Below are 22,635 nucleotides of genomic sequence, written 5' to 3' on the forward strand. Positions count from 1 at the left end.
TTGGAAAAGGAAAACAACACAGCAGCTACAGAAGCACACCTCTGTTTGAGTCTTTGGTTTTTAATTTAGAGTCAAGACAGCCAGCATCTTATTCTTCAAGCGAATTTTCAAGATCAGAATGAGAACGATGAACAAAACCAAAATATTTCTGCTTATATCAGGAAAGCACTTTCCCAATCAAACAAACATTCATTTAACACAAAGTATTAAACCGCCCCCCTCATGCCATCATTGTCAGTGTGTCTGTGAGTGTTGACGGTAAAATGTGCAATTAATCCAACGTTGTTCATTAGTTTCAACAAGCAAAGCATCCCTGAGAACACACAATCCACAAAGCAGCTCATTTTGATTTAAACAGGAAAAAGTCAAGAGTTTATGAAGCAGAACTCGTTCACGTCGCAATTTCTCTCTTCAGTCTCAGTCAAAACTGGATGAAGGCTGAAAAGACACAGATGCTTTCATTTCATGAGAAAAGCTCTGTGTCAAGGCTGGATTTTTATTTTTTTTTGTTATTGCTCAATGTGATGCACTTTGAGGGTTTTGTGTTTTTCAAAATGAACATCGTAGTTCCTAAAAAATCCCGACAGATTGTGTTCCTCGTTCTCCTCCAGCTCTGTTCTGTTTGCATTACGTCCAGAGGAGGGTGTAGCAGCCTTTCATACCACAGATTAAAATCATTCTGAACAAGTTAAATGTTTTTCTGTGACATAAAGGCTCTGGTTTTTCTAAATCAGCGTCTTATTGTGAGTCATGGGATCTCACACACACACTTGTATTTCTTACCAAACGACACCCCTGCAGTCCATACTACATTTTTTGTCCATGATTGGCTTTTAATAAATTACCTAAATGTTTTTATTTTGCTTATAGTCGTGAATATTTAATGTTATAGAAACATTAACACATTTATGCTCTCGGAGCACATTGTTAAAAATGCAGTGTTCTTGAGAGTTAAAATGAAATTTGTGTTTTTAGTTGCCTTTGACGAAACAGCACCATAAACCCACATAATCTTGGGACAAACGTTTTAGAGGGACAGACGTCTCTGTAATATGAGCAGCACAATTTGTTTAAAAGGACTTTAGAAGAGAGCACAGGATCTGGACAGAACCGATCAGCGACGTTCAAGTACCGGTGCTGCATTGCTCGTATATTTTTCTAACGGAATAATCTTTTAACTGTAAGAATATCAAAGTTTTGGTTTTCTTATGGTAACCGCTGTAGTAGATCTGATTTGTCTTTGAATATGAAAAGTTAATCCCAGGAGCACGATTCATTTTTCACAGAGACTGATGAAAGGAATGTCGAACGAGAGGCTGCAGAAGTTACATTTTCCAGGACGTAAGACAAGAACTACAACTTGTTTTGACCCAAATGAGATTCCTCGGGCCCAGTTGAGCCACCTGTCTCAAGCAGGGCATGGGATGCTTGCTCCTCCACAATCCTCACACTGTAAAGCTGCTGTCCGGTAAGCCTTCCACACCACGGGGTTCTGCAGACACACTGTGCCTCCCCCTCGCTTCTCCTCCGCCTCGTTCCGGTTAATGTCTCCAACACACGCCCAGCCTCCTCCGACACCCTCCCCAGCCGCCTTGGAACTGACGGCCCACTTGGAGTGGTCCTGGCTTGTCTTGTACGTGAACGTCTGCCCCGGGTTGAGGAGGTTGATGTCCAGGACCTTCCAGCCCAGCGAGCAGTCGGAGGGGAGGATGCCCCTGGAGCGAATCCAGAACTGGACCAGGAGGTCTGACTGGAGGGTCGGGGCCACCCAGGAGTGGTAGAGGTCTGACAAGACATGAGGATGATTAAATTAGACATTATCACGAAACACTCGTCTGTTTATATCAGCAAAAAAGCTGAACGTGAACTAAACTTCTTCAAGTTGTACCATTGTTAAAAGAGGCTCCTTTGGCAAAGCTGATGAAGTTTGTTCCACCCTTCGAGGTCAAAGTCACGCTGCGGTTGGACACAGGTTTGACGTGTGGAAAGATGTGACCGGACAGACGTTTTTCCCCGCAGACGGCAGCCAGCGAAGGCACCAGTGACACAAAGGACTCTGGGACATCGCAGTCGTACACGTGAGGCTGATTGATCTGCAGCTGCTCTCCTGTTGTGCAAAACAAAGTAGATTTGAGGAAAACGCTGCTAACTGAATCTTATAAGTAAAGTATTTAAGATCATTTTAGATTTTCATTTCACACATCACATGTTCACGGTCTTCTAATAAAATCCTCCCTGTTTGATTGTAATGTGAAACAGCAGTGATACAAAGAAAAGAGAAAAACTACATAACGTTCTCTTTACTGTAAGTTATACAGTAACTCGTGTCAGTGCCATGTTTTCTGTACAGTTATTGGAGGAATTAAACACCACAGCCAATAAGTATGTTTCCTGAGACAGTTACACACACACACACACAATAAATGATAATATTTTTTTCTGCTAAAATCAAACCAGTACACACTTTATTGCAGCACTTCACTGTAACTTTGACCTCAACACATTACGCTCTTCAGCTGCTTAGTGTCAATTAGTGCTACAGCTGATGATTACTTTTCATCGTTATTTAATCACCCCATTATTTTCCAATTGAATGACTCCTCTTTTAAAACGTGTCGGTAAGCATCACAGCTCATGACGGACAGTTTGTATCGTCCCGGGAAAACACCTGTTCTACACTGAGTCTAAAAAGGTATCAAACACAGAAAAGCACCAAATCCTCACATTTTAGAAGCTGGATCTGGAGAATGTTTATCATTTTTGGCCGTAATCACTGGTTCTTGTTGCCTTTAGAATAAATAGTCACAATATTGGTATTGTAACAAACTAATCCTCTACATTTTCTTTTAACATATCAGTCCTCGTATCATGCATAGGTAGCATGTATGATCATAGGAGTGTTAACTCGCGGTTTGGGTTCATTAATGTGCAAATTCATGCTGCAAGGTGCTCAGCATGAAACATGACCGGGCTGCGATCACCTTCTGCCGCTCGACACCACATATATGCGCCGTGTGTTCCTCGACGCCACGGAAACTGTCACACTCTCAACATCCCAGCTGGAGAGGCGAGAATCTGAAGGAGCGAATGCCTGCCGCAGTGCGAGGGCCAATATCTCTATGGTTACAAACCTCAATCTAATTACATTACCCCAGGCACTGCTACAGCAAGTGTGCCAACTGCCGGGTCTGCCAGGGAACTGCAGAGGCAGCGCGGTGACATGGTGATGACACCTGTTTACGCTGATTGTCTTGGATGGGGATTGTTGCTGTTGTGTCAATACCTGACTGGATTATTAAGTGCGACAATGAGACGATGATGTCAGAAGTAATCCCTCTCAAAACGAGACAGCTTGTATAAAAAAATGATTTGATAGCTTCACTGAAAACACAACCTGTGATTCAATAACTTTAGAAACAGAGGACGGTGGTTTTAGTTTCCTATATACACTATATATATATATATATATATATATAAGAAAGCTTAATACATAAACCACAGTATGTGCCTATTTACATCTATAATCTTAAACCCAAAATGCAGCATTTTAAATTCTATAACAGCAGGATGTTTCAATTTGCTGCCACAAATTAAAATCTTAACTATTTTCCTTGTTTATTAGAGCAAGTCAGACACAAGGCACAGTGGGAATCTTCATTAACTTCCTGGTTATAACTCTGACGTGATAAAAGCACCTGTTTAAACCTCCATCAGGGCTGACAGCATTTTTCTAACAACACATCTGCACTAGAAGTCCACGGGGGGGGGACTCCGGTCTTACCAATGGTCTGGAAGCGTTCCAGTGGGTAGGTGACGCAGATGAAGTTTTGTCCGTTGTTCACGCCGCTGTCGGGGTAGTAATACTCTCCCGTCTGTCGTACAGGGGGGAACTGAGGGGTACTGTGTACCAACCAGAAGCCCTGATTTTTATCAAGCAGCACAACCCCTGAGGAATCAGAGACATTACGAATGTAAGTAAATTAGAACAAACAATTCAACATATAGGAGAGACAGACATTTTTTAAATGCACTAGTATATTGGAATCTGGAAGGGAAACTGGAATTGAAACATTTGTTGTCCTTATTTCCTCATTTTGACTAATAAATTAAATCTTCAGCAGCTTGTCGGGGCTGTAAGAGCATTAGAGCAGGACTGTTCTGGTTTTCACCTTTCGTGTGCCCCCCTCCCTTCCCACTGTTGTCATCCCATCTGCCACCAAGGTTCTTAGTCGGGCTCTGGTCGTTGTAAAGGACATACGCTACCTCTGTGTTCTGTGAAGAGGAGAGAGAAGAATCACGTTTAATCTGAAATCCAAAATAAACGCTCAAAGGTTTAAGTACAAACTCGTGTTTTGTATCTTGTGGTTGAAACTTTCGTATTAATGTTTCCACAGTTGCTGTGAGAAAAACTGGATGAAAATTAACTTTTAAATAAAAATGTCAGTGGGTAAAATGTCAGAAAAAAACAGAAGTGGGTAAAAATAAATCGAATCTGCTTTTAATATTCTGCTGATGTCTGGAAGACGTTTTTGGTCTTTACTGCTCGTGTTGCTTCGGTAACTGCAGCGAGCTAATGAGGAACCAAATAAATAAACAAATAATGATTCTGAACGAAATCTAATATTATCACATGTAAGATACAGGGAACTAAAAAAAAGACTATTTCACATCACTAATCATATTTTTAAGACACAAATAAAGAGGAACTGAAAACTGTCAAGTCATTTCAACACGCGTCTCTCTCTCTCACTTTCATCTTGGTCATTTCATGGAACATAAACTTCAATTCTCATGAAAACTGACTTTATTTAATTTGTTGCACCAGACAGAAGCCGACCTTTCCTTGTGAGTACAGTTGTCCGACTGTCCTGCCCAAGGCTCCCGTCGTGTCGTTCACTGTCACCTTCCCATCAGTCCATCCTTCACTCCCTTTGTCCATCAGTAAATACAGTTCCCCCCTTGTAGGAGACTTTTTGCCATGTTGTTTAGGCAGCTTGTACAGATAGAACCTAACTCAGAGAAAGACAGAGAGGGAGACATTTTGAGGATGTATATGTTGGAACTTCTGACATTGCTGCATGGCTGAACATTGTAGAGTTTTAAATTACTATTTCATCTTTGTAGGACATTTGTGAGGCATAACTGTGTTTATGTAAAAGCTTGTTTTGTCCAGGGCTGTAAATAATCAATTACCAGTCCACAGCTTCTCCTTTGTCATTGTAGCAGCTGATTGGTGAGCTGCCACCCTCTACTGGCACCAAGAAGATCAGCAGGGACAGCAACAGAAACATCTGGGAAAAAATAATTAAATGAATACAGGTACGTTGGTATTGTTTGTGAATTAAAGTGTAGCTTCACCTTCTATTGAAGCTAATGTGCCGATACATGGTCAACTGTTTCTCTTGTTTCTACAAACAGTTTCCAGAAATAGATGTAAGTGATGAGGAACAGAATCCGTCGTAGATAACATTGGGTTTCAGCTCTCTGACAAAAGTGGGAATCGTTCAGTCACAACTTCCCTCTTGTGTCTCAAGAACTGTGTTTCTACTTGAATTGTCTAATTCAGACTTTGAATTAACCTAAATTAACTTCAGCTGGTTTCTGAGGCCAGGGTGAACAGGAGGGGAATGTTGAAGCAATCAGCGATGCCCATCATACCTGTGCACATGTGTGTAATTTGTTTTGAAGATAAGACACAACCTCTCCACAGTTCCTCTTTAAGAACCTAAACTAAAGTCTTGGATTGTAGTTTTTTCTTAACTTTAAAAAAATATATGTCCAAGTTTTAAGTTAAACCTTCCTCAATATTAGGATTTTTCCACCAGTTATTATAAAGATCCAATTAAACAGAACAGAATATAAGAGCAAGTTAAGTTATCCAGCCAAGTCTAAAGCTGCTGTATACACAGAGAAGTGAATGAATACAAATCTGTTATTTTAATATCAAATTTGTCTTTTATTGGTCTTTTTAAATAACTGTTGTAAAATACACGATTAAACACTTAAAATGCCTTTATATCTGTTTACATCTACACGATATGTTATAAGATAAAACCCACTAATTAAATGTTTATCTAAAGTGAAGTTTAATAAAGTCTTTACTTAATGTGAAAGGTGTGAGCATTTATTAATGTCCAAAGTAATTAAACACTGAAGTTAAAAGATGTAATGGAGTAAAAGAAACTATACTTTGCCTCTGAAGTGTAGTACAGTAGACGCATGAGATAAAGTACCTTATAATGGGGCTTGAATGCAGAACTTGAAGAACTTCACTACAAGTTTCAGTCGCACTTTCTTGAAGTACAAAAACATATTTACAACTTCAGTAAATCTCCAGAGCCTGATGATGTGTTGAGTTGTGTTGAGAGTTTGAAACTCACCTCTGACTGGACGGCTGTTTCCTCCGCAGTGTCTGTTCACCGGATCTCAGGAGAAAAAGTTTCACTCAAGTTTCCAAACTTTTTATCCAGTTTCATCTTCAGCCACATCCTGGTTCTTTTAGAGCTGAGACCTCACGAGCAGGATGAGTCACTGGCGTATGGGGAACTACACGCTGGCTAACAACAAGCTAGCTAACAACAAACTAGCTGACAACAAGCTAGCTAACAACAAACTAGCTAACAACAAACTAGCTGACAACAAACTAGCTGACAACAAGCTAGCTGACAACAAGCTAGCTGACAACAAGCTAGCTGACAACAAGCTAGCAGCCACAAAATAACAACAGTTATTTACAGTCACAGTGGAAAATAAAAGACAAAGTGAGCGCTGTAGTTTCTACGACACCGGGGACTCGTGTCGGGTACAAATGACGGAGTAGATGTGACGTTTGACATTTTTAAACTCTCCGGAAATGTCCTCGCTTCTGTCTCATCCTTCTATAAACACCCGGGTGACGTCGCCAAGTGGGCGCGGCCATGTTGTCAAGCCACAAATAAAATGTAATAGAATGAAAAATATAAATATATGTAGGTGACACACATAATATAACATAACGTGATATAATATCATTTAATCTAATGTGATATCATAATAATTGTCTTGACTGCGGAGCGACACACCCCTGGTTGACCTTGTTAGTTATCTGTCTTACCCTTTGTGTAAGGTTTCAACTTTATTTGTCACATGCAGGTGAACACAGGGTCAACGGTACAGTGAAAGATGTCGGACAGGAAGAGACCGCTCAGCTCAGCAGTGCAAAAGTTAAATTAAAATACAAGCAAGGTAGAAAGAGCTCACTATGAGAAATAAAAAAAGAGTCAAACATAATACAAAAACAGTGTGGCAACTTTAACTGTGTGGAGCGTGTGTGAAGAGCTATTGCACATGTGTGTGCATAATTATGGCACACATGATGTTTATGTCCACATTAGGAGCGAAACATAAACCTGATTTAATTTGCTGTTGTTTATTCCAGTTTCATTCAGTGGTTTCATTATTGTCACATGTTTTTCTTCTGCTCCGCCTCTGTCCCTCTTCTTTGTCTGACATGTTTACGGCCTCTCATTTTACTCGATGATTGGGAGCAGACTCAGCAGAGGCATTCCAAAGAAGGTTAGTTGCTCACCCTTATTTATGAAACGATTTCAAATAATTCAACAAAAAATTCATCCCCTCGTCACCCTGCTGCAAATCACCACCTTTATATCTCAACCCACATTGCCTGTCTGTCTTCACTGTGCATTAAAATACCCATTTCTCCTCTGATCTGAGTCCACTGAGTTCACGTCGGACCAGAGGAGGTCACAGGAGGACACTTCTGCCCGGGGACACAAAGTTGCCCAGGTTATTGCATGTGTGACATTGTGCAAGCTATATTTTGACTTTAAAACAGGAAGATGGATCATGCAGCAAATACAGGCAGAGTAATCAACTGTGAACTTCACAGTTACTGACATATTTATGTCAACACTGGTTTGACAGAGTTCTCTCTACAAAATACACACATTATATATATTTGACCAGAAATACGTTTTTACAGCTACTTAAATAAATAGTCACTGTTTGCCTCTAGGATTCAGTTGTGTAAACCAAAATCAGGAAGTTTAAGATAACAACTTTTTTTTTTGTTCATTTATTTCTGTAAAAAATTAACACATTTATCTTTGACTCCTCATTTGTTAAATACTGTAAAATGGACGTCACAAGCGCCTTTATTTATGTGTGAATGTTCTGATGAGTCTGCATCAGGAAGCTTGTGAAAGATCAAACCGATATCGAGTATGTGAATGATGATGAAAATTACAGTGTCACTGAGATAAGGTGTTAGAAAATAAAAACAAAGGAAAGAATACATGCTCCAATGATAAAATGATATCTTCATTAGAGTGTGTGTTAGATCTCTTTTTGACAAATTAAAAAAAGTTGATAAATGAAACTGGCTCAGGTAAATTTTCTGTTTATCATTGGAGGAGAATCATCTACATGCACTGAAGCCCTGTGTGGCCTCGGAGCTTTCATCTCCTCCACACAACTGTTCTTTTAATGTCCACTGTAGAAAAAAAGGAGAACAAACTGACATCAGTACGTCTCCTCCACATCGAGAACAGGAACACACACGCAGAACCTTTCAGCCACTTGCTGCAGACTTTCAACACGATGCAAAATGTGTCCAAAAGAAAGCTCGTCTGCTGATCTTATTTACGAGGGAATGAAAAAAACTCAACTAGAAGTAAACTTCACAATTTCATCAGGAACGTTGCTCAAGTCGTGTTAACAGATCTGTTGCTCAAGCTATTTTGCTACAATCTCAACAGTTTTAACACTGACAAACACAATCAAGCTAATAATTCCCTAAAACAAAGCGTCATCAGGGTCAGCAAAACCCCTCTTTTAACAGGAAATCTGACTAAAAAGGCTACAATACTGGAATGGCATCCACCGTAGCCGCAGTTTTAGTTTGGTTTTCCGTTTCAGGTTTCCAGCATGCGTGGTAGTTCAGTTCTCTGCTCATCCATGCGTCCACCCTGGACCCTCAGGAGCAGGGAGAAGAAGTCCTCATCGTCCATGGGACCTGGAGCTCTGCTGCGCTGGTCCTCCAGTCTGCCCTGGGCCTGTGAGTGGAAGAAAAACAGGACAGTGAAACCCTGAAATTATAGTTAAAAATAAAGTCTGCCTCGACTGGAGACTTGAGAATGTGAAAACATCTTCCATCAGTTCTGTTTGCTTACCTGGGTCGTGAGAATCATATTATACAGATCCTCTTTGGGCACAGGAACCGGAGCGGATTTTCTCACAAAAGACATTTGCTTTAAGCTGCCTCTGAAAGTCCTGGCTTTTGGTTTTGGCGGTGGCGACCTTTCGAGCTGCGCCCTCTGGTCATCAAGCCGGCGGGCTTGAGCTGTGGCCACCAGCTCAAAAAACTCCTCTTTTTGCAGTGAAGTCATGGACGAAAAGACGACTGTGGAGAAATGAGAGATAAAAGAGCTTTGGACGGTCAGACAGCAGGAGATTTTAAGTGGTCGTTGGTCCAGAAAAGACTTGGAAACGTGGTAACAGCACAAAACATTCTTGAGTCAAGTTGTAGTTTGATGTTGTTTCAGCTTGGTCAGCATGAGTCAGCTCCACCACATGGAAACAAATGCAACAGCTGTGCTGGTTTCATCAACTTACTACAAAAAAAAAAAAGTGCTCTCACCTCTGTGGGCTGGTTTGGATGTGCTGGGCTCAGAGTGGCACCTCCGCCTCCCGATCCGGCCCTCCAGCATGAAGGAGCAGCGCTGGTCATTGAGCCGTCTCCCCTCCTGAAGGGTGCAGAGCAGCTCGTACAGTGCATCGGGGAAGTCAGGGGTTAACCGGTGAGCCTGAAAATAACGTGGGATGGTGGCAGGAGAAGAAGAAAAAAAAAGAATGAGGGCGGGAGGAAAGGTTTCTCAGCAAGTGGCGCAGACTGTTTGTTGGCACAGCAAAAGAATTCACTTGACTCCTACGTACTCCCACATGCTCAGTAACAAAATGATACCTGCTGTTTTTCCATCACAACATCGTACATGGTGGCTGGTGGTAAAGTCAAGAGCATTACTCTTTGTGCACTGCATGAACTGCTGAGTGAGTTGCTAATAGAGGTAATCTCAGGGCACGAGTTACAATTCCAGCAGTTTACAAACCTCTTTTGGATCCTCATCTTGGCTCTGTGTCGCTTTGGGTTGTTGCTCGGGTACATTTAACCTCTTTACGTCCAGTTGAGGGTCATTTGGTTTCTTTCCATCCTCTGTGGCTCCAGGTTTCACTGATTTTTCATGAATCCTCATCACCTCATCTGTCTGCGCTTCCCTTTTCGGTCCATTATTCACGTTCTCAGTGTCTTCCTGTTTGTCCTCTTCATCCTCTCCTGTCTGGTCACCCTCTGTGTTGGTGCGTTGTTTCTCCAGGCTCCGCTCCTCCAAACACATTTGACTCACTGTGACTTCTTCATTCTTGCCCTCCCCAGTGTGCTCCTCTTCGTCTCTCAGAGCCAACTCTGCACCGGAGCGCGGTGCGATTTCAGCCAAGCCGATCATTGTGCCTTTTTCAGCGACACCCTCAATTATGTCTCCTGCTCCTGTGATGACGAGAGGACTCGGCAGCCCCTCTTCAGCCATTTCAGCTTTGATCACGGTGAAGTCTTTTAATCTCCCTGTCAAACCCTGGCCAGAAAACACACAGACACAGAGGTTGGGGTCAAAGATTTGGAGAACCTCATTGTTGATCCATCGGAGGAAAAAAGTCAACAATCACCAGATACACTCAACACAGAAGTGACTTTACAAGAAGACTGCTATAGAGCAGCTGTGCCTTTGTCTTGTAAGGAAATTCTCAAGAAACAAGTTCGGCAGGTTCCAGCATGTTGACTACATGTGTTTAAGCTGAAGATCCAACCTTAAGCAGTGTACTGCTGTTACCTGTATGTCAACACCACTGTGTGACGATATGATCGGAAACTTTTAGTCCCTCGCTGATGATATCTTTTCACTCTAAATCTTGTATTCCCAGATTCTTTTGCCCCCAAAGGTTTGTGAACCATACCGTCATTAATCTGTCATTTCTTCCTTACCTGTTTTGTTGAAAATGTTTCCGTTCAAATCATCATCTCTTGAAGTCACAACAGACGGAGCACAGCATTGTTGGCCTGAGACCTGCCAAAACCTTTAGAAGAAGAGAAAATGAAGGGTTTCACACGCCGACGTGATAAGCTCTCGCCCTGTCTGTCTGCTCTTTTCACCTTCACTCTGTCGACTCCTCTCTTCCTGTTCCTCTTACCAAAGCCCACCCCCTATTTATTTGGCCCCCTGGCAAGTCATGCTAATGTGACTTATCACCAGTAAATGCAGAGCAAATCTCCACTGTGTGTTTGAATAGTCTATGTACCGTACAAAGCAACGTTTTTAAAAAATAATCTGAGATGGAGTCAAAGCTGTCACAGCATCTGTGAGCAGCCGCTGCTTTTACTGCTGCTCACTTGATTATGTCAGACCTGACTGCAACGTGTTGAAACAGGCGCACACACAGTTTTTCTGATGGGGTTGTGGTTTTGGCTCACATCCTGTTGACGTGCAGCTAAAAGGAGAAGTCGACTCAAACCGGTTAGAGAAGCTGCTGAAGTGAGATTATCACTTTAAACCTAAGAAATTTTGATGAAGGACTAGCTTCACTATGAGGGCAACAGAGCACAGGATATTTTAATTTAATTTGGATGTGATTTGTTTCATAGATGGATGGATGGATGGATGATAGATAGATAGATAGATAGATAGATAGATAGATAGATAGATAGATAGATAGATAGATAGATAGATAGATAGATAGATAGATAGATGTGCCAATGGAGATACTGACAATACAAATAATTTAAGTATAGGTGTATTGAATAAAGTATTGAAACCAGATATAAATACAGATTTAAAGATAAACAACCTATTCACACACACCACCTCACACTCTCTGATGTGTTGTTGTTGTTGTTGTGTTGTGTTGTGTTCACTTCCTCCACATGCTGCAGTGTGTTCACATGACCTGTACCTGTTCCTCCCGTCCATCGCTAGGGGACTCAGCCCTGTGAGATGTCTCTCTCCGGTCGTGGTGTCCGTGTTCGTGTGTGTGTCTGTGATCACGGTCTGTGAGCAGCAGTCGTCGCCACTGTGCGTCGCTGAAGATGTTGCAGCAGCAGCAGCCTCTGACAGGCAACGGGCCCTCCAATGGCCGGGGACTCGGTTTGAGCGGCCACCCCGGGATGCACGCGCTCAACTCGGTGCACCAAGCCTCCCAGCGCCGGTCCGACGGAGGGGACGCGGGCCTCGAGGGCTCGGAGAACGGACACGAATCCCGCAGAGACATCGGCGACATTCTGCAGCAGATCATGACCATCACCGACCAAAGTTTGGACGAGGCACAAGCAAAGTGAGCGACAACTTGTTTTTGATGCGCTCGCTTTCTGTTTTTCTCCGATTTGTCGAAGGGAAAGTTTCCTGAACTTCGATCCGTTGTTTGGGTTGTTTAGCCCGTAGCTAATCGTGTAGCTCACTGCAGCGAGAGGAAACTTAAGTTTTTATTTTATTTTATTGTGACCAATTCAAATGAATTATTATCCACGCGCAAACATTGTTCTTCTTCTTTTAGCAGCTTTGGTCCACAACGTAGCCATTGTTAGCCTCCTCGGCTAACTAGCTAAGGCAGCTAACAGCTAGCTGCTAGGAGGCTAATGCAAACGTTAAACAACGGGGTTATACGCCTAAACTAGTCGTTAGTTATCCCCCTAACCAATGAGAGAGTACGAGTTAACTAGCTGGTTATCGTATTCGGGCTGTTTATCAGTTTAACAGTCGCCCTCTTATCTCAAGGCTAGACGCGAAGCTAACGTGTGCTACATTAGCCACGCTAAAGGTTCTGTCACTCAAATCTGTGTTTTTTTTGTTTTGGGTCCTTTCACTGGAACCAGAGGCTCTTCACGCTTCACGTGTTTTTATTGTGTCGTTCACAGGAAACACGCACTCAACTGTCACCGCATGAAACCCGCGTTATTCAGCGTGTTGTGTGAGATCAAGGAGAAAACTGGTACGTTCGTGTTTCTGTGCACATCAATGTTGACAATGGTGGAGTCGAGCACCAGGCTGGTGCTTGTGTGTTTTGGCTTTTTGGGCTCATTACAGCTTCGTCCCCACTGTGTCCCCACTGTGTCCACACTATGAACTGTGTCCCCACTGTGTCCACACTACACACTGTGTCCCCATTGTGTCCACACTACACACTGTGTCCCCACTGTGTCCACACTATGAACTGTGTCCCCACTGTGTCCACACTACACACTGTGTCCCCACTGTGTCCACACTACACACTGTGTCCCTGATGATAGACACAAGGACTTCGACTCTGTTTGACATTAACACTCGATATTGTTATTTGCAGCATCAGACACTAACTGACATCATCATCATCATCATCACACAGTTCTTATGTAAACTTCAGTTTAAAAATAGATGCTAAAGACAACAGCTGGATAAACAGACACAAGCAGGGGAACGCAGCGCATGTTACTGCTGGTCGCTCGAGCGCTTTGTGTTCATAACACAGCGCCAGAGTCGAACATATAGGGGATTACCTGCTAATGTGTATGGCAGTGACAGATGAGATGGTTGTGAGCAATGCTGCCAGGAGAAACTAGAAACTTATAAAGGATGGTGCTCTCTTTATATCTGCATCTATTTATAATTCTATTTGTAATTCATCTTTTTCAGTTAGCACCGTCAGACCTGCAACAAACACTGTGTTGCTATCTATGAAGCTCATCATCTTGTAATGGGCTCAATGTAAAATAATCTCACCCTTCACAAATCCACCCGAAGACAGATAGAGAGAAACACCTGTTTTATATTGGTGAGAAGTTCTGTAAGAGAAACTGACCATCAAACATTTATTTATTGAAATCTTTACAAGAACGCCTTAAATTTAACTTGGCGAATGCTGGAAAAGACAATTTAAGTTTGTTCTTTTTTCTTGATCTTTAATGGTATGAATTTAAAATAGATTCTAAGATGCTGTGATCACGTTCCACTTTTGCTCCAACTAAACTGCAACTCACTCGGCCCAGAAACAGGATGTTCCGACATGGAGGTTATAAATAAATATTGAGCAGAGTAACAACAAACAGAACAAAGTGTATGGGAACAATTTAGATAACAGAATAACGACCTCTCCGTTTTCAAACACAGTGCATCGTGGTTTCTGTCGGCTGACTGGGCACATTTGAAGGACAAAGGTTTTACAGAATCCAGGAGTGTCAGTGACACAAGAAAAGCGTGCTTGAATTAATCAGTTTTACAGGCTTCAATTCAAGATAATGGCGTTGAGTGTATTCAATTGTTTGAAGGAGGGAAGTGTATTGCCCGTTAAAACAGTTCCATTCATTCTGTCAGTGTTTGCCAAACACAACCTATAGACTGTGACATTTTATTGACAGGTCTGTCAATGAGGAATAACCAGGAGGAGGAGCCTCAAGATCCTCAGCTGGTGCGATTGGACAACATGTTGTTGGCGGAGGGTGTGGCGGGGCCGGAGAAGGGTGGCGGTGCCGCTGCTGCTGTGTCGGCAGCCACCAGCTCGGGAGGGATGTCACCTGACAGCACGCTCGAGCACTCCGACTACAAAAGCAAGTTGAGCCAGATTCGCAGTATCTACCACACTGAGCTGGAGAAGTATGAGCAGGTATCGTGTCGCAACAGGAGATGAGCACTGACATTGCCTGTGCACGCTTGCTTGTACTAGAGCTGCTCACCCGAAACATAATCCACTGGCATGTTAGTTCTAGAGTTCACAGCAGATAACTGTTCCTTGCCAGGGAATTCTCCTTTGTCTTTAAGTTGCTGATCAAAACACACCAGACAGGTACAAGCTTCATGTCACAAATTCCAACCTGCACTTAAGTCCTAATTGTTGCTGTTATTCAAAACACCATTCAGATATGTTATGAAATACATGTTTCCTGTTGAATTTACTGCACATTTAAAACACAGCGTAAGTTGCTTTTATGCTTATACTTGTTTATACTTGTACTAATATTATAATATTAGAAAAAAAATCTTTCAAGATGATTTAGTCCTGTGCAATGTCTCTTTAACTGTGATCATTATAAGTCAGCTTGAACTTACACAGAAATTTATTTTATTCTAAACTTTGAAATGGAACACTAGAATCTGTTGCAATAAATTGGATTATATTGGAAATGTGTATATAATGAAATGTAATGTACATGTTTATTATTTACAGCCTTCAGAATGCTAAATCGTGACATGACATTTCAGATTAGACTGTGATAAATCAAAGCAAACCAATATAAAATAATACTTGCTAGCTTCACTGCTTGGCACACTTCTGTCCTTCACTGTCTGTCCTCTCGTGCCCTGCCCCACCCAGGCGTGCACTGAATTCACCACCCATGTGATGAACCTGCTGAGGGAGCAGTCGCGCACGCGGCCCGTGACCCCGCGCGAGATCGAGCGCATGGTGGCCATCATTCACCGCAAGTTCAGCTCGATCCAGACTCAGCTGAAGCAGAGCACTTGTGAGGCAGTCATGATCCTGAGGTCCCGCTTCCTGGATGCTAGGTGTGTGGGTTTTATTTATTTTTCTAAATAATGATTTATAAGTGCTGTTTATGTTTCCGCCAAAAAATGGTTTGGGGCAAATAGTGAAAGTGTGCTACTTCCCTGATGCATCTTATTAAATATTTCAGATGTCGTATTTTACATATTTCTCAGTCAAACAAATATTTATTCTTGTGAAACATATTGCGTTAACATAACAACCATTTAGACCTGATTGTATAAGTGGACACAGAGAATGTGGGAACTCTGACCAAACAATTACTGTGAAAAAAGCTTGTTACTGACAAAATAAAATCTCAGGTGTGGTTTTCTCATGATCGTCACCCGTTTGTGTGTCATCAGGCGCAAGAGGCGTAACTTCAGCAAACAGGCCACAGAGGTCCTGAACGAGTATTTCTACTCCCACCTGTCCAATCCTTATCCCAGCGAAGAAGCCAAAGAGGAACTCGCCAAACACTGCTCAATCACCGTCTCTCAGGTAAATCACAGAGCGCTCTGTACGTGTAGGAGCACGTTATGAGTGTAATGAAGATGTTTTAAGTACAGTCAGTATCTGGACTTGCACTTCCCAAAGACGAAGCATTTATATTTCTGCTTCTCAGTCTAATCTTCCAACATAAGAGCGTATACTGAATATTGTCTTCTTTTTTTTTCTTTTTTTAATCAGGTCTCCAACTGGTTTGGCAATAAGAGAATCCGCTACAAGAAAAACATTGGCAAATTCCAAGAGGAGGCCAACCTCTATGCCATGAAGACGGCCTTGGGTGCCAGACAGGGCGACGATTCCCCGCACACTCCCAACTCAACAGGTAGGGCGCCAAGATGACAGCTACGACTTGTGACGCTGTTTCCCTCGAAGCAGTGAAACATGTTGTTAGGTCCACTCTTCGGTGACTCAGTATGTCTCCACCCTGTACTCATTGGTTTTCGCAATGAGCTGCCCTTGTGAACTCCGGTTTGAGGTTACCAGCGTTCCTGAAGCCACCGCAGACAATTGCTGCATAGCTTTTTGTTATTGCAGGTCTTCTTTGTGCATTCTCCATATTTTCAAGTCAACAAAGCTGCTTTCAGACATGCACTGAACTCCAGACACTGTCCCGAAGTTATCCAGAGGGGCTGTGTGTGAGAACACAAATGTCTCAGTCAGTTGCTGTGGACATTGTTAAATAGTTAGTGAGCCCGTGTGAGAATACAGCAGGTAAATGTCTGGAAAACTTTCTTACCGGGGAAGTGGACGTGTTGATGACGTTTCTAACACGCGGCGGTTTCTCTTCAGGATCTGGTTCCTTCTCTCTGTCTGGGTCAGCTGACCTTTTCCTCGGGGTTCCACCGGTGAATGGAGAGCAGTCCGCCTACCCAATGGGAGTGCAGGTAAATGAATACAATAACCTAACACCAAGGACTGGAGACATTTAACAAATAAACAAAATAAACTATACCTGCCTGTAAGACGAATGCGGCAACCGCCCACCTAGTGGCGCGTATATCTATCTTTTACGGACAATTTTTTATTGTTGTTTACGTTCTATTCATATTTTAAAATGTTGTATCTGTTTAATTGTATCTGTCTTATTGGTGGTTGTTATATATTTACACATTGTTACTGCTCACATCTGCTCTGTGTTGTCTACTTCCTTTTAGACAGGCTTTGGTTTCATCGTGTAATTAGAATGAACTCAACTGACTCAGTTTGTCAAAGCCGTCATTGTATATACACTGTAATACAGTTGTTGTCTGAGCCTGTCAGCTTTCAGACATCCAGGAATTGATAACCAGCTGATTTAAACGTGTAAATCCCCAAATAACCAGATTTTCCATTTTCGTAACCCAAGTTATAGATTTGACCGTTTCCAATCAAAACCTTAAACAAAGAGAAGCTGTCAGCTGCTTTACCTTGAAGGGTAACATGACTTTGACAAGGTCTTAAATCAGTTCCATGTCTTTTAGATTGATATTTATAGAGCTTCCCAGAAAAAAGGATGATTTTAAACAGTTTGGGGTTGTAGAGGAAAGTGGGCCGTGACGCATTAAGAGGCTCATTCAGGCAATAGTCGGCCATTGTACCTCCTTGTTTATACGTTTCCTCTTTCTCTCGTTGCTCAGTCAAATGGAAACTGGCCGGGTCGAAACTCGCCCCCGGGTGGCACTTCGCCCCGCAGCGACAACTCGGATAACTCTGACTGATGTCTCTGCCCACTGGCACAGAATGACAGCTACGGAAAGAGTGACGACGGAAAAAGACAGAAAGAATGATATCACACTTCCCACTTGGCTGCAGTTGTTTTTGTATGTTCGGTTGGTTTGATTATTTTATATGTACGTCGTTTCTTTTTCTTACCGCTCAGCGGGGGGGGGGGGGTCATTCTTATGTTTGTATGATTACCTGAGTGCACGGATGGTAGAGTGAAAATGTGTGTGTGTGTGTGTGTGTCGTGTGCATGCAAGTGTGGTTTTATTATTGGGTTGTAGGGTTTCTTTTTTCACCACTTTTGACATGTTACTGAGGTGGTTGTGGTTGTGGAAGGGCTGGGGTTGCATCATCATTGTTTTTAGCACACTATATCGTTATTATTAATATTATTGCTGTTTTGTCATTAGTGCTACGACTATTTTCATTTTAGCTCAGACAGAGAGAATGCATAAAGTGAATGAGGGGGCAATAGAGAAAAATCCAAAGATTTTGTGTGTTTGTTTCTCTGTTTTGTTTTTGTGTTTCTACCGGGCTTATGTGTCCCTGTAAAACGAATGAGGTGTGTTTGAGTCCATATTAATGGTTTGAATGAGTATATCAATAGTGCTGTCTTTTTTCTGTACAGTGAAACACCTGTATTCTCTCTACCTCTTTTACAATAAAGACTCTGTATTCACATCCAGCTGGTGAGTGGGGGATTGTTCCGGGTTTAGGTCGCAGAATAATTGAGATGTGACTGAAAGCTGCGTTCAAATAACAGAAGACTCCAAACATCTAAAGTTTTAACTTTATTTAGCCATCATGCTGTTTACTCACCTTCAGCAGGGAGGTTATGTTTTGAACAATGGTGCTGGGATCTTCATGAGGAAGTCAGACGTACTTAGACTGCTGATAACTACGAGTGTTAGACTTCGGTGGAGTGACACTTTATTTATATTAAGGGCAGCTGTGGTGAATGGAATTTTATTTACTTTTATTAAATGGCAAAATGAGTAGCAACACATCTTCCCTGATAATGTAATGAAATCATTTACTTATAATGTTGTGAACAGCTCTCACTGGATCTGTGTTAGAGGACAACGTGAACATTAAAACACAAATACTCAAAAACACTTTGATTAGATATAGATTGAAGATATACCAAAGTAAAAGAAAACAATTTCATGATTTTAAATACAAAGATATACAGGAAGTTACAATGGAAAATGTTGTGAGCGATTTAATACAGCAATGTTCTCCTTTTTAAATACAAGTTTTATTATTTATTAGTTTACTTTCATTCTACTTTACTTTTACTTTCAGGTAGGCAGTATACCACACACACACACACAGTAGCATAATGCATAAAACAAATTTGAATTACCTGATAAAAGCAACTCCTCTGTAAAAATGTAAGATTTGTTTGTTTCTGTGCCTTAAAGGAAATTGCTGTGTTGTTCAGTGGAGCAGTTTTACGCAGGTATTTCTTCAGCCAAACGGTTAAAGTGAGATAAGTGCGTCCGGAGTAAAGAGCCCACAATGGGATTACAACCACGTGCCCCTGGTTTAATGTCGTTAAAGGCTGTTAATTAATGAGAAGCAGCGAAGCACCCCTGAGGCTCCCCTCTGAGATCCAGTGGTTAAAAGAAAAGTTGTCACTCGTGTTTCCCACGGTCTCCAGGAAACATCACACTCCTCACAAGCAAATGTGAAACAACTGCGGCTCTAAACGACGCGCCAGCACGAGACCCAAATGGAACGCGTGTCGCACGACGACGCGGAGGTGTGAATGCAAAACGTTTCGCCGTCCTCACACCTTCAGTCCGCGTGTGCAGAGGTGTCAAGCGTGCAGGGACGGCGAGGTGCAGATGATTTTCTTTGGAAAGACAGAAGCAGAAAGAAAAGAGAGAGACACTTTAAGGAAACATTCAAATGTGAGCCACATGTTTTGGTGCATTAACCAAACAACAGCACAGATGGACAGAAGTGTCAACTCAGTGGCGAGCATCCCAAATGGTTCATGCAGCCCAAACGTGCACGTGTGCTCAGTTTCTCACGTCTCTTCGTGGCCCAGTCTTACATTGGGCCACTGATATTACAGGAAAACTGAGAATCCTTTGGAACCTCTTAAATTAGCCCAAACCGCTATAACAGTGCGCAAACGCAATGAAACAGCAGCAGGAAATATCTGTGAAAATGCACCTGATTGACGTTCAACGTTCAGATGTGTGAAGAATATTAGTTCTACACGAGCTAAAGCCACTTTTTATGTTAAATCCACGAAGAATAAAACACAAATCTTCCAGAAATTCATGCACAATAAACAACAACACAACTCACTTGTAGATTTTTACGCACGGATTTCCTTGTTCCATGTTTCACACGTTTGTATTTTTATGTGAATCTTCAGAACAAGCTGATCTGTTTTTAACAGTCGATTCCTCATTTCAGTAAATCGCAGGATGAATGTACTGAATTTAATCTAAAATGGTCTAATGGGTTTATTGAGCAGGAGGTGGGTGGGAGAGTGGATGTCTGAGGGGAGTGGGAGTGGATTGTGAAACGTGGGTGTTTAGAGGAGGAGGAGTCTGGAGGACTGGCAGGAAGAGTTTAAAAGGGGCGCCCAGAGACCAGAGCATTATTTACCAGATCTACTGCAGACTGAGAAGACTCCTCTTTGACTTCTGGATGAGGACAGACATTGGACGAACAGCAACGATGCAACTGCTACAGGGAACAGAGGAGATAACAACAGACAGAAAGGTAAATAAAAGATTCTGCTGCTGCTTTTATTCAGATATGTCATATGTTAATATAGCAAAAGCAACTGAATTGAATACTTGTCAAACCCTGACAGTGTTTTCTTTCTTATCCAGTTCATAAAATCTCAGGTGGAGAAACGTCGAAGGGAGAGAATGAACTGCAGCCTGGAGCGTCTGAGAACCGTGTTGCTGCAGGAGCCACAACAACTGGTGAGGAGAAAACTTTAACGCAAATATTTTTAATTAGTTTCAAACATGAGCAGAAACCGAACACTGTGTTACTTTGTGACTGCAGCCAGCACACTCCATTAACTCACGCGTGTGTTTTCTTTCAGAGTGGGGCTCAGCAGAGATTGGAGAAGGCAGAGATACTGGAGCACACAGTCCACTTCCTCCAGAGCAACACTCAAGGAGACAGGATGGGAGCTCAGAGACACTCCTTCCAAGACGGCTTCTCCTCCTGCCTGCAGAGAGCTGCTCAGTTCCTGGGACCTCAGGGGAAAGGCCTGGACGCGCGTTTTGCTGCACGCTTTGCCCCTTCAGACGCTGATCCCACAGGCGTCCAGATGAGAACCGAGGCCCGTTCCTGCTCCAGCTCTGTGACACAGACCAAGTCCATTCTTCGGATGCTTAGACAGAAGTCTAAGCTCAGACTGCAAACACAGACCTTTGGTGCAAACAGTTCTGTTCATCCATACCAACGTCCAGTGCAGCAAAGGTCTCCCAGAGTTCCCCAAGATTCTCAGAAACAAAGTGATCTTGAGGTCAGAGCGTCGAGTCAAGAAAGCAAACAGAGCTTGAGCCAGAGCTGCCCAGTCAGCCAGACTGTGTGGAGGCCCTGGCCCTGATCCCCAGGCAGTGAACGCTCTGAACCTGAATCTTTAAATGACAGACTGATGATTGATATGATTCATATTCACTGGTGTCAAGAATATCTGCTCTTTGATAACTCGTAACAGTGTTGGTGTTCGCCCACGACCTGTAGATAATGCAATCGTCTCATTGCCGGTGTTAAATGCTTCTGAATGAGCTCAGTCAGTGGAGCAGCCGTGCATTCAGCTGACAGGCACATAGGGACTCTCCCAGACTGGAACAGACGTGAGTTGGATCAGGCGGCTGAGCCGGGCCGAGCTGAGCTGTCAAGCTGGGACTGTTGCTGTGCCGAAGAATGAGTTCAGAGGTGAGTGATCGAACAGAAGCCTCCTCCCTCATATTCTGCAAAAAAAAACAACTGTCTGATCAGCTCTGATTGAAGACGTGGATAATGACCGAGTGTCCGTCTATCACATTTCCAGGTGTGTCACCTCAGAGTCTGACGCTGGGAGGACACTCACATTCACCTGCTGACATGAAAGACCTCAATGGCTCCGTGTCCAATACGAAGTCAATTCCCTTTAAATATATATCTTGTCTATTTTGCACATTAATTTATTCTGTATGTCTCCCTATGGTGAGCAGTATTCCTTTTTTATAATAAAAACATTTTTTACAAATTAAAATGCTTGGTGTCAGTGATCCTTAATAACATGAGACGCAAACCGTCGGGCCCTTTGTGTCGGCTGCCTCTGACAGCTCTTTTTAGTTTGAGACGGAGGCGTGAAGCTCGGCGGCCTGCGGAGCTACATCCCTGCAGGTGTGAAGTCTGGCCCTGAGGTGAAAGAGTTGCAGTAGCAGTATCTCGCTTCACAGAGACATCAGAGGACAGGCCCGTTCACACGTGATTCACTCAGCTAGGAATCCTTTTGGAATAAAACAAGGAGAAAATATATAATATAGCCCAGAGCAGCATGTGCCAAAGATTCAACTCTAGAAATGTTGAATATTAAACAGTTTTGAATCTGTTTCTGTTCCCTTCACTTTTTAAGAAGCCTGACCCACATGTTATTCTTTATTCTCTCATAAATATATATATATATATATATTTACTCATTTTTCCGTTATCATGTAGAAGTTCTCAGATGTGTTCATATTTTATTTATTTCATTGCTTTTCAAAAAAGGGAGTAGGCTGCTTTTTCTCTTCCTTAAATTGAATCAGCAGACATCGAAGCAGCTCAAGCCTTTGTTTTCTTTGGGATTAGTCTCCTCTCTCTCAGACACTTCGCCCTCCAGCTGCTTAACAAAGACCA

At 42.5% G+C, this 22,635-nt stretch overlaps 4 protein-coding genes across 5 annotated transcripts; 2 read left to right on the forward strand and 2 right to left on the reverse strand.

Moving 5' to 3' along the window:
• Positions 1-40: 40 nt before the first annotated feature.
• On the reverse strand, positions 41-6,897 carry dnase2 (deoxyribonuclease II, lysosomal). 2 transcript variants are annotated; one of them, XM_020104979.2, is made up of 8 exons: positions 6,381-6,813; positions 6,234-6,294; positions 5,194-5,291; positions 4,838-5,009; positions 4,170-4,272; positions 3,782-3,946; positions 1,889-2,107; positions 41-1,785 (listed from the first exon to the last, which is right to left on the reverse strand). In XM_020104979.2, the coding sequence occupies exons 3-8, from the start codon at positions 5,289-5,291 to the stop codon at positions 1,409-1,411; spliced, it is 1,134 nt and encodes a 377-aa protein (XP_019960538.1). In that variant the 5' UTR covers positions 6,234-6,294; positions 6,381-6,813; the 3' UTR covers positions 41-1,408. The 2 variants fall into 2 exon arrangements, with proteins under 2 accessions (XP_019960538.1, XP_019960539.1); XM_020104980.2 differs by lacking the exon at positions 6,234-6,294 and having other exon boundaries at positions 6,381-6,897.
• A 1,494-nt stretch (positions 6,898-8,391) lies between these two features.
• On the reverse strand, positions 8,392-11,494 carry LOC109640793 (G-protein-signaling modulator 1). Its single transcript, XM_020104973.2, has 5 exons — positions 11,033-11,494; positions 10,107-10,625; positions 9,638-9,803; positions 9,171-9,400; positions 8,392-9,053 (listed from the first exon to the last, which is right to left on the reverse strand). The coding sequence occupies exons 2-5, from the start codon at positions 10,578-10,580 to the stop codon at positions 8,913-8,915; spliced, it is 1,011 nt and encodes a 336-aa protein (XP_019960532.2). The 5' UTR covers positions 10,581-10,625; positions 11,033-11,494; the 3' UTR covers positions 8,392-8,912.
• A 61-nt stretch (positions 11,495-11,555) lies between these two features.
• pbx2 (pre-B-cell leukemia homeobox 2) lies at positions 11,556-18,448 on the forward strand. Its single transcript, XM_069537375.1, has 8 exons — positions 11,556-12,375; positions 12,956-13,029; positions 14,432-14,676; positions 15,385-15,575; positions 15,918-16,053; positions 16,243-16,384; positions 16,852-16,946; positions 17,679-18,448. Exons 1-8 carry the CDS (start codon positions 12,131-12,133, stop codon positions 17,757-17,759), a joined length of 1,209 nt encoding a protein of 402 aa, XP_069393476.1. The 5' UTR covers positions 11,556-12,130; the 3' UTR covers positions 17,760-18,448.
• A 1,859-nt stretch (positions 18,449-20,307) lies between these two features.
• LOC109645126 (transcription factor HES-7.1-A-like) lies at positions 20,308-22,006 on the forward strand. Its single transcript, XM_020110638.2, has 3 exons — positions 20,308-20,508; positions 20,622-20,717; positions 20,843-22,006. The coding sequence occupies exons 1-3, from the start codon at positions 20,434-20,436 to the stop codon at positions 21,353-21,355; spliced, it is 684 nt and encodes a 227-aa protein (XP_019966197.2). The 5' UTR covers positions 20,308-20,433; the 3' UTR covers positions 21,356-22,006.
• Positions 22,007-22,635: the final 629 nt, after the last annotated feature.

Source organism: Paralichthys olivaceus, chromosome 13 (genome assembly GCF_024713975.1).
Source record: "Paralichthys olivaceus isolate ysfri-2021 chromosome 13, ASM2471397v2, whole genome shotgun sequence".
NCBI lineage: Eukaryota > Metazoa > Chordata > Actinopteri > Pleuronectiformes > Paralichthyidae > Paralichthys > Paralichthys olivaceus.

Bases quoted from the DNA above. Each gene is read 5' to 3' on its own strand.
- LOC109645126 (XM_020110638.2), top strand. From the start codon at position 20,434: ATGAGGACAGACATTGGACGAACAGCAACGATGCAACTGCTACAGGGA. The intron at 20,509-20,621 runs GTAAATAAAAGA...TTTCTTATCCAG, and splicing joins AGATAACAACAGACAGAAAG to TTCATAAAATCTCAGGTGGA. The intron at 20,718-20,842 runs GTGAGGAGAAAA...GTTTTCTTTCAG, and splicing joins TGCAGGAGCCACAACAACTG to AGTGGGGCTCAGCAGAGATT.
- pbx2 (XM_069537375.1), top strand. From the start codon at position 12,131: ATGTTGCAGCAGCAGCAGCCTCTGACAGGCAACGGGCCCTCCAATGGC. The intron at 13,030-14,431 runs GTACGTTCGTGT...TTTTATTGACAG, and splicing joins TGAGATCAAGGAGAAAACTG to GTCTGTCAATGAGGAATAAC. The intron at 16,947-17,678 runs GTAAATGAATAC...CTCGTTGCTCAG, and splicing joins CCTACCCAATGGGAGTGCAG to TCAAATGGAAACTGGCCGGG.
- LOC109640793 (XM_020104973.2), bottom strand. From the start codon at position 10,580: ATGGCTGAAGAGGGGCTGCCGAGTCCTCTCGTCATCACAGGAGCAGGA. The intron at 9,804-10,106 runs GTTTGTAAACTG...CGTTATTTTCAG, and splicing joins AAGATGAGGATCCAAAAGAG to GCTCACCGGTTAACCCCTGA. The intron at 9,054-9,170 runs GTAAGCAAACAG...TTCCACTCACAG, and splicing joins ATATGATTCTCACGACCCAG to GCCCAGGGCAGACTGGAGGA.
- dnase2 (XM_020104980.2), bottom strand. From the start codon at position 5,291: ATGTTTCTGTTGCTGTCCCTGCTGATCTTCTTGGTGCCAGTAGAGGGT. The intron at 4,273-4,837 runs GTCGGCTTCTGT...TCCTCTTCACAG, and splicing joins AACTGTACTCACAAGGAAAG to AACACAGAGGTAGCGTATGT. The intron at 1,786-1,888 runs GTACAACTTGAA...ATGTCTTGTCAG, and splicing joins AGGAGCCTCTTTTAACAATG to ACCTCTACCACTCCTGGGTG.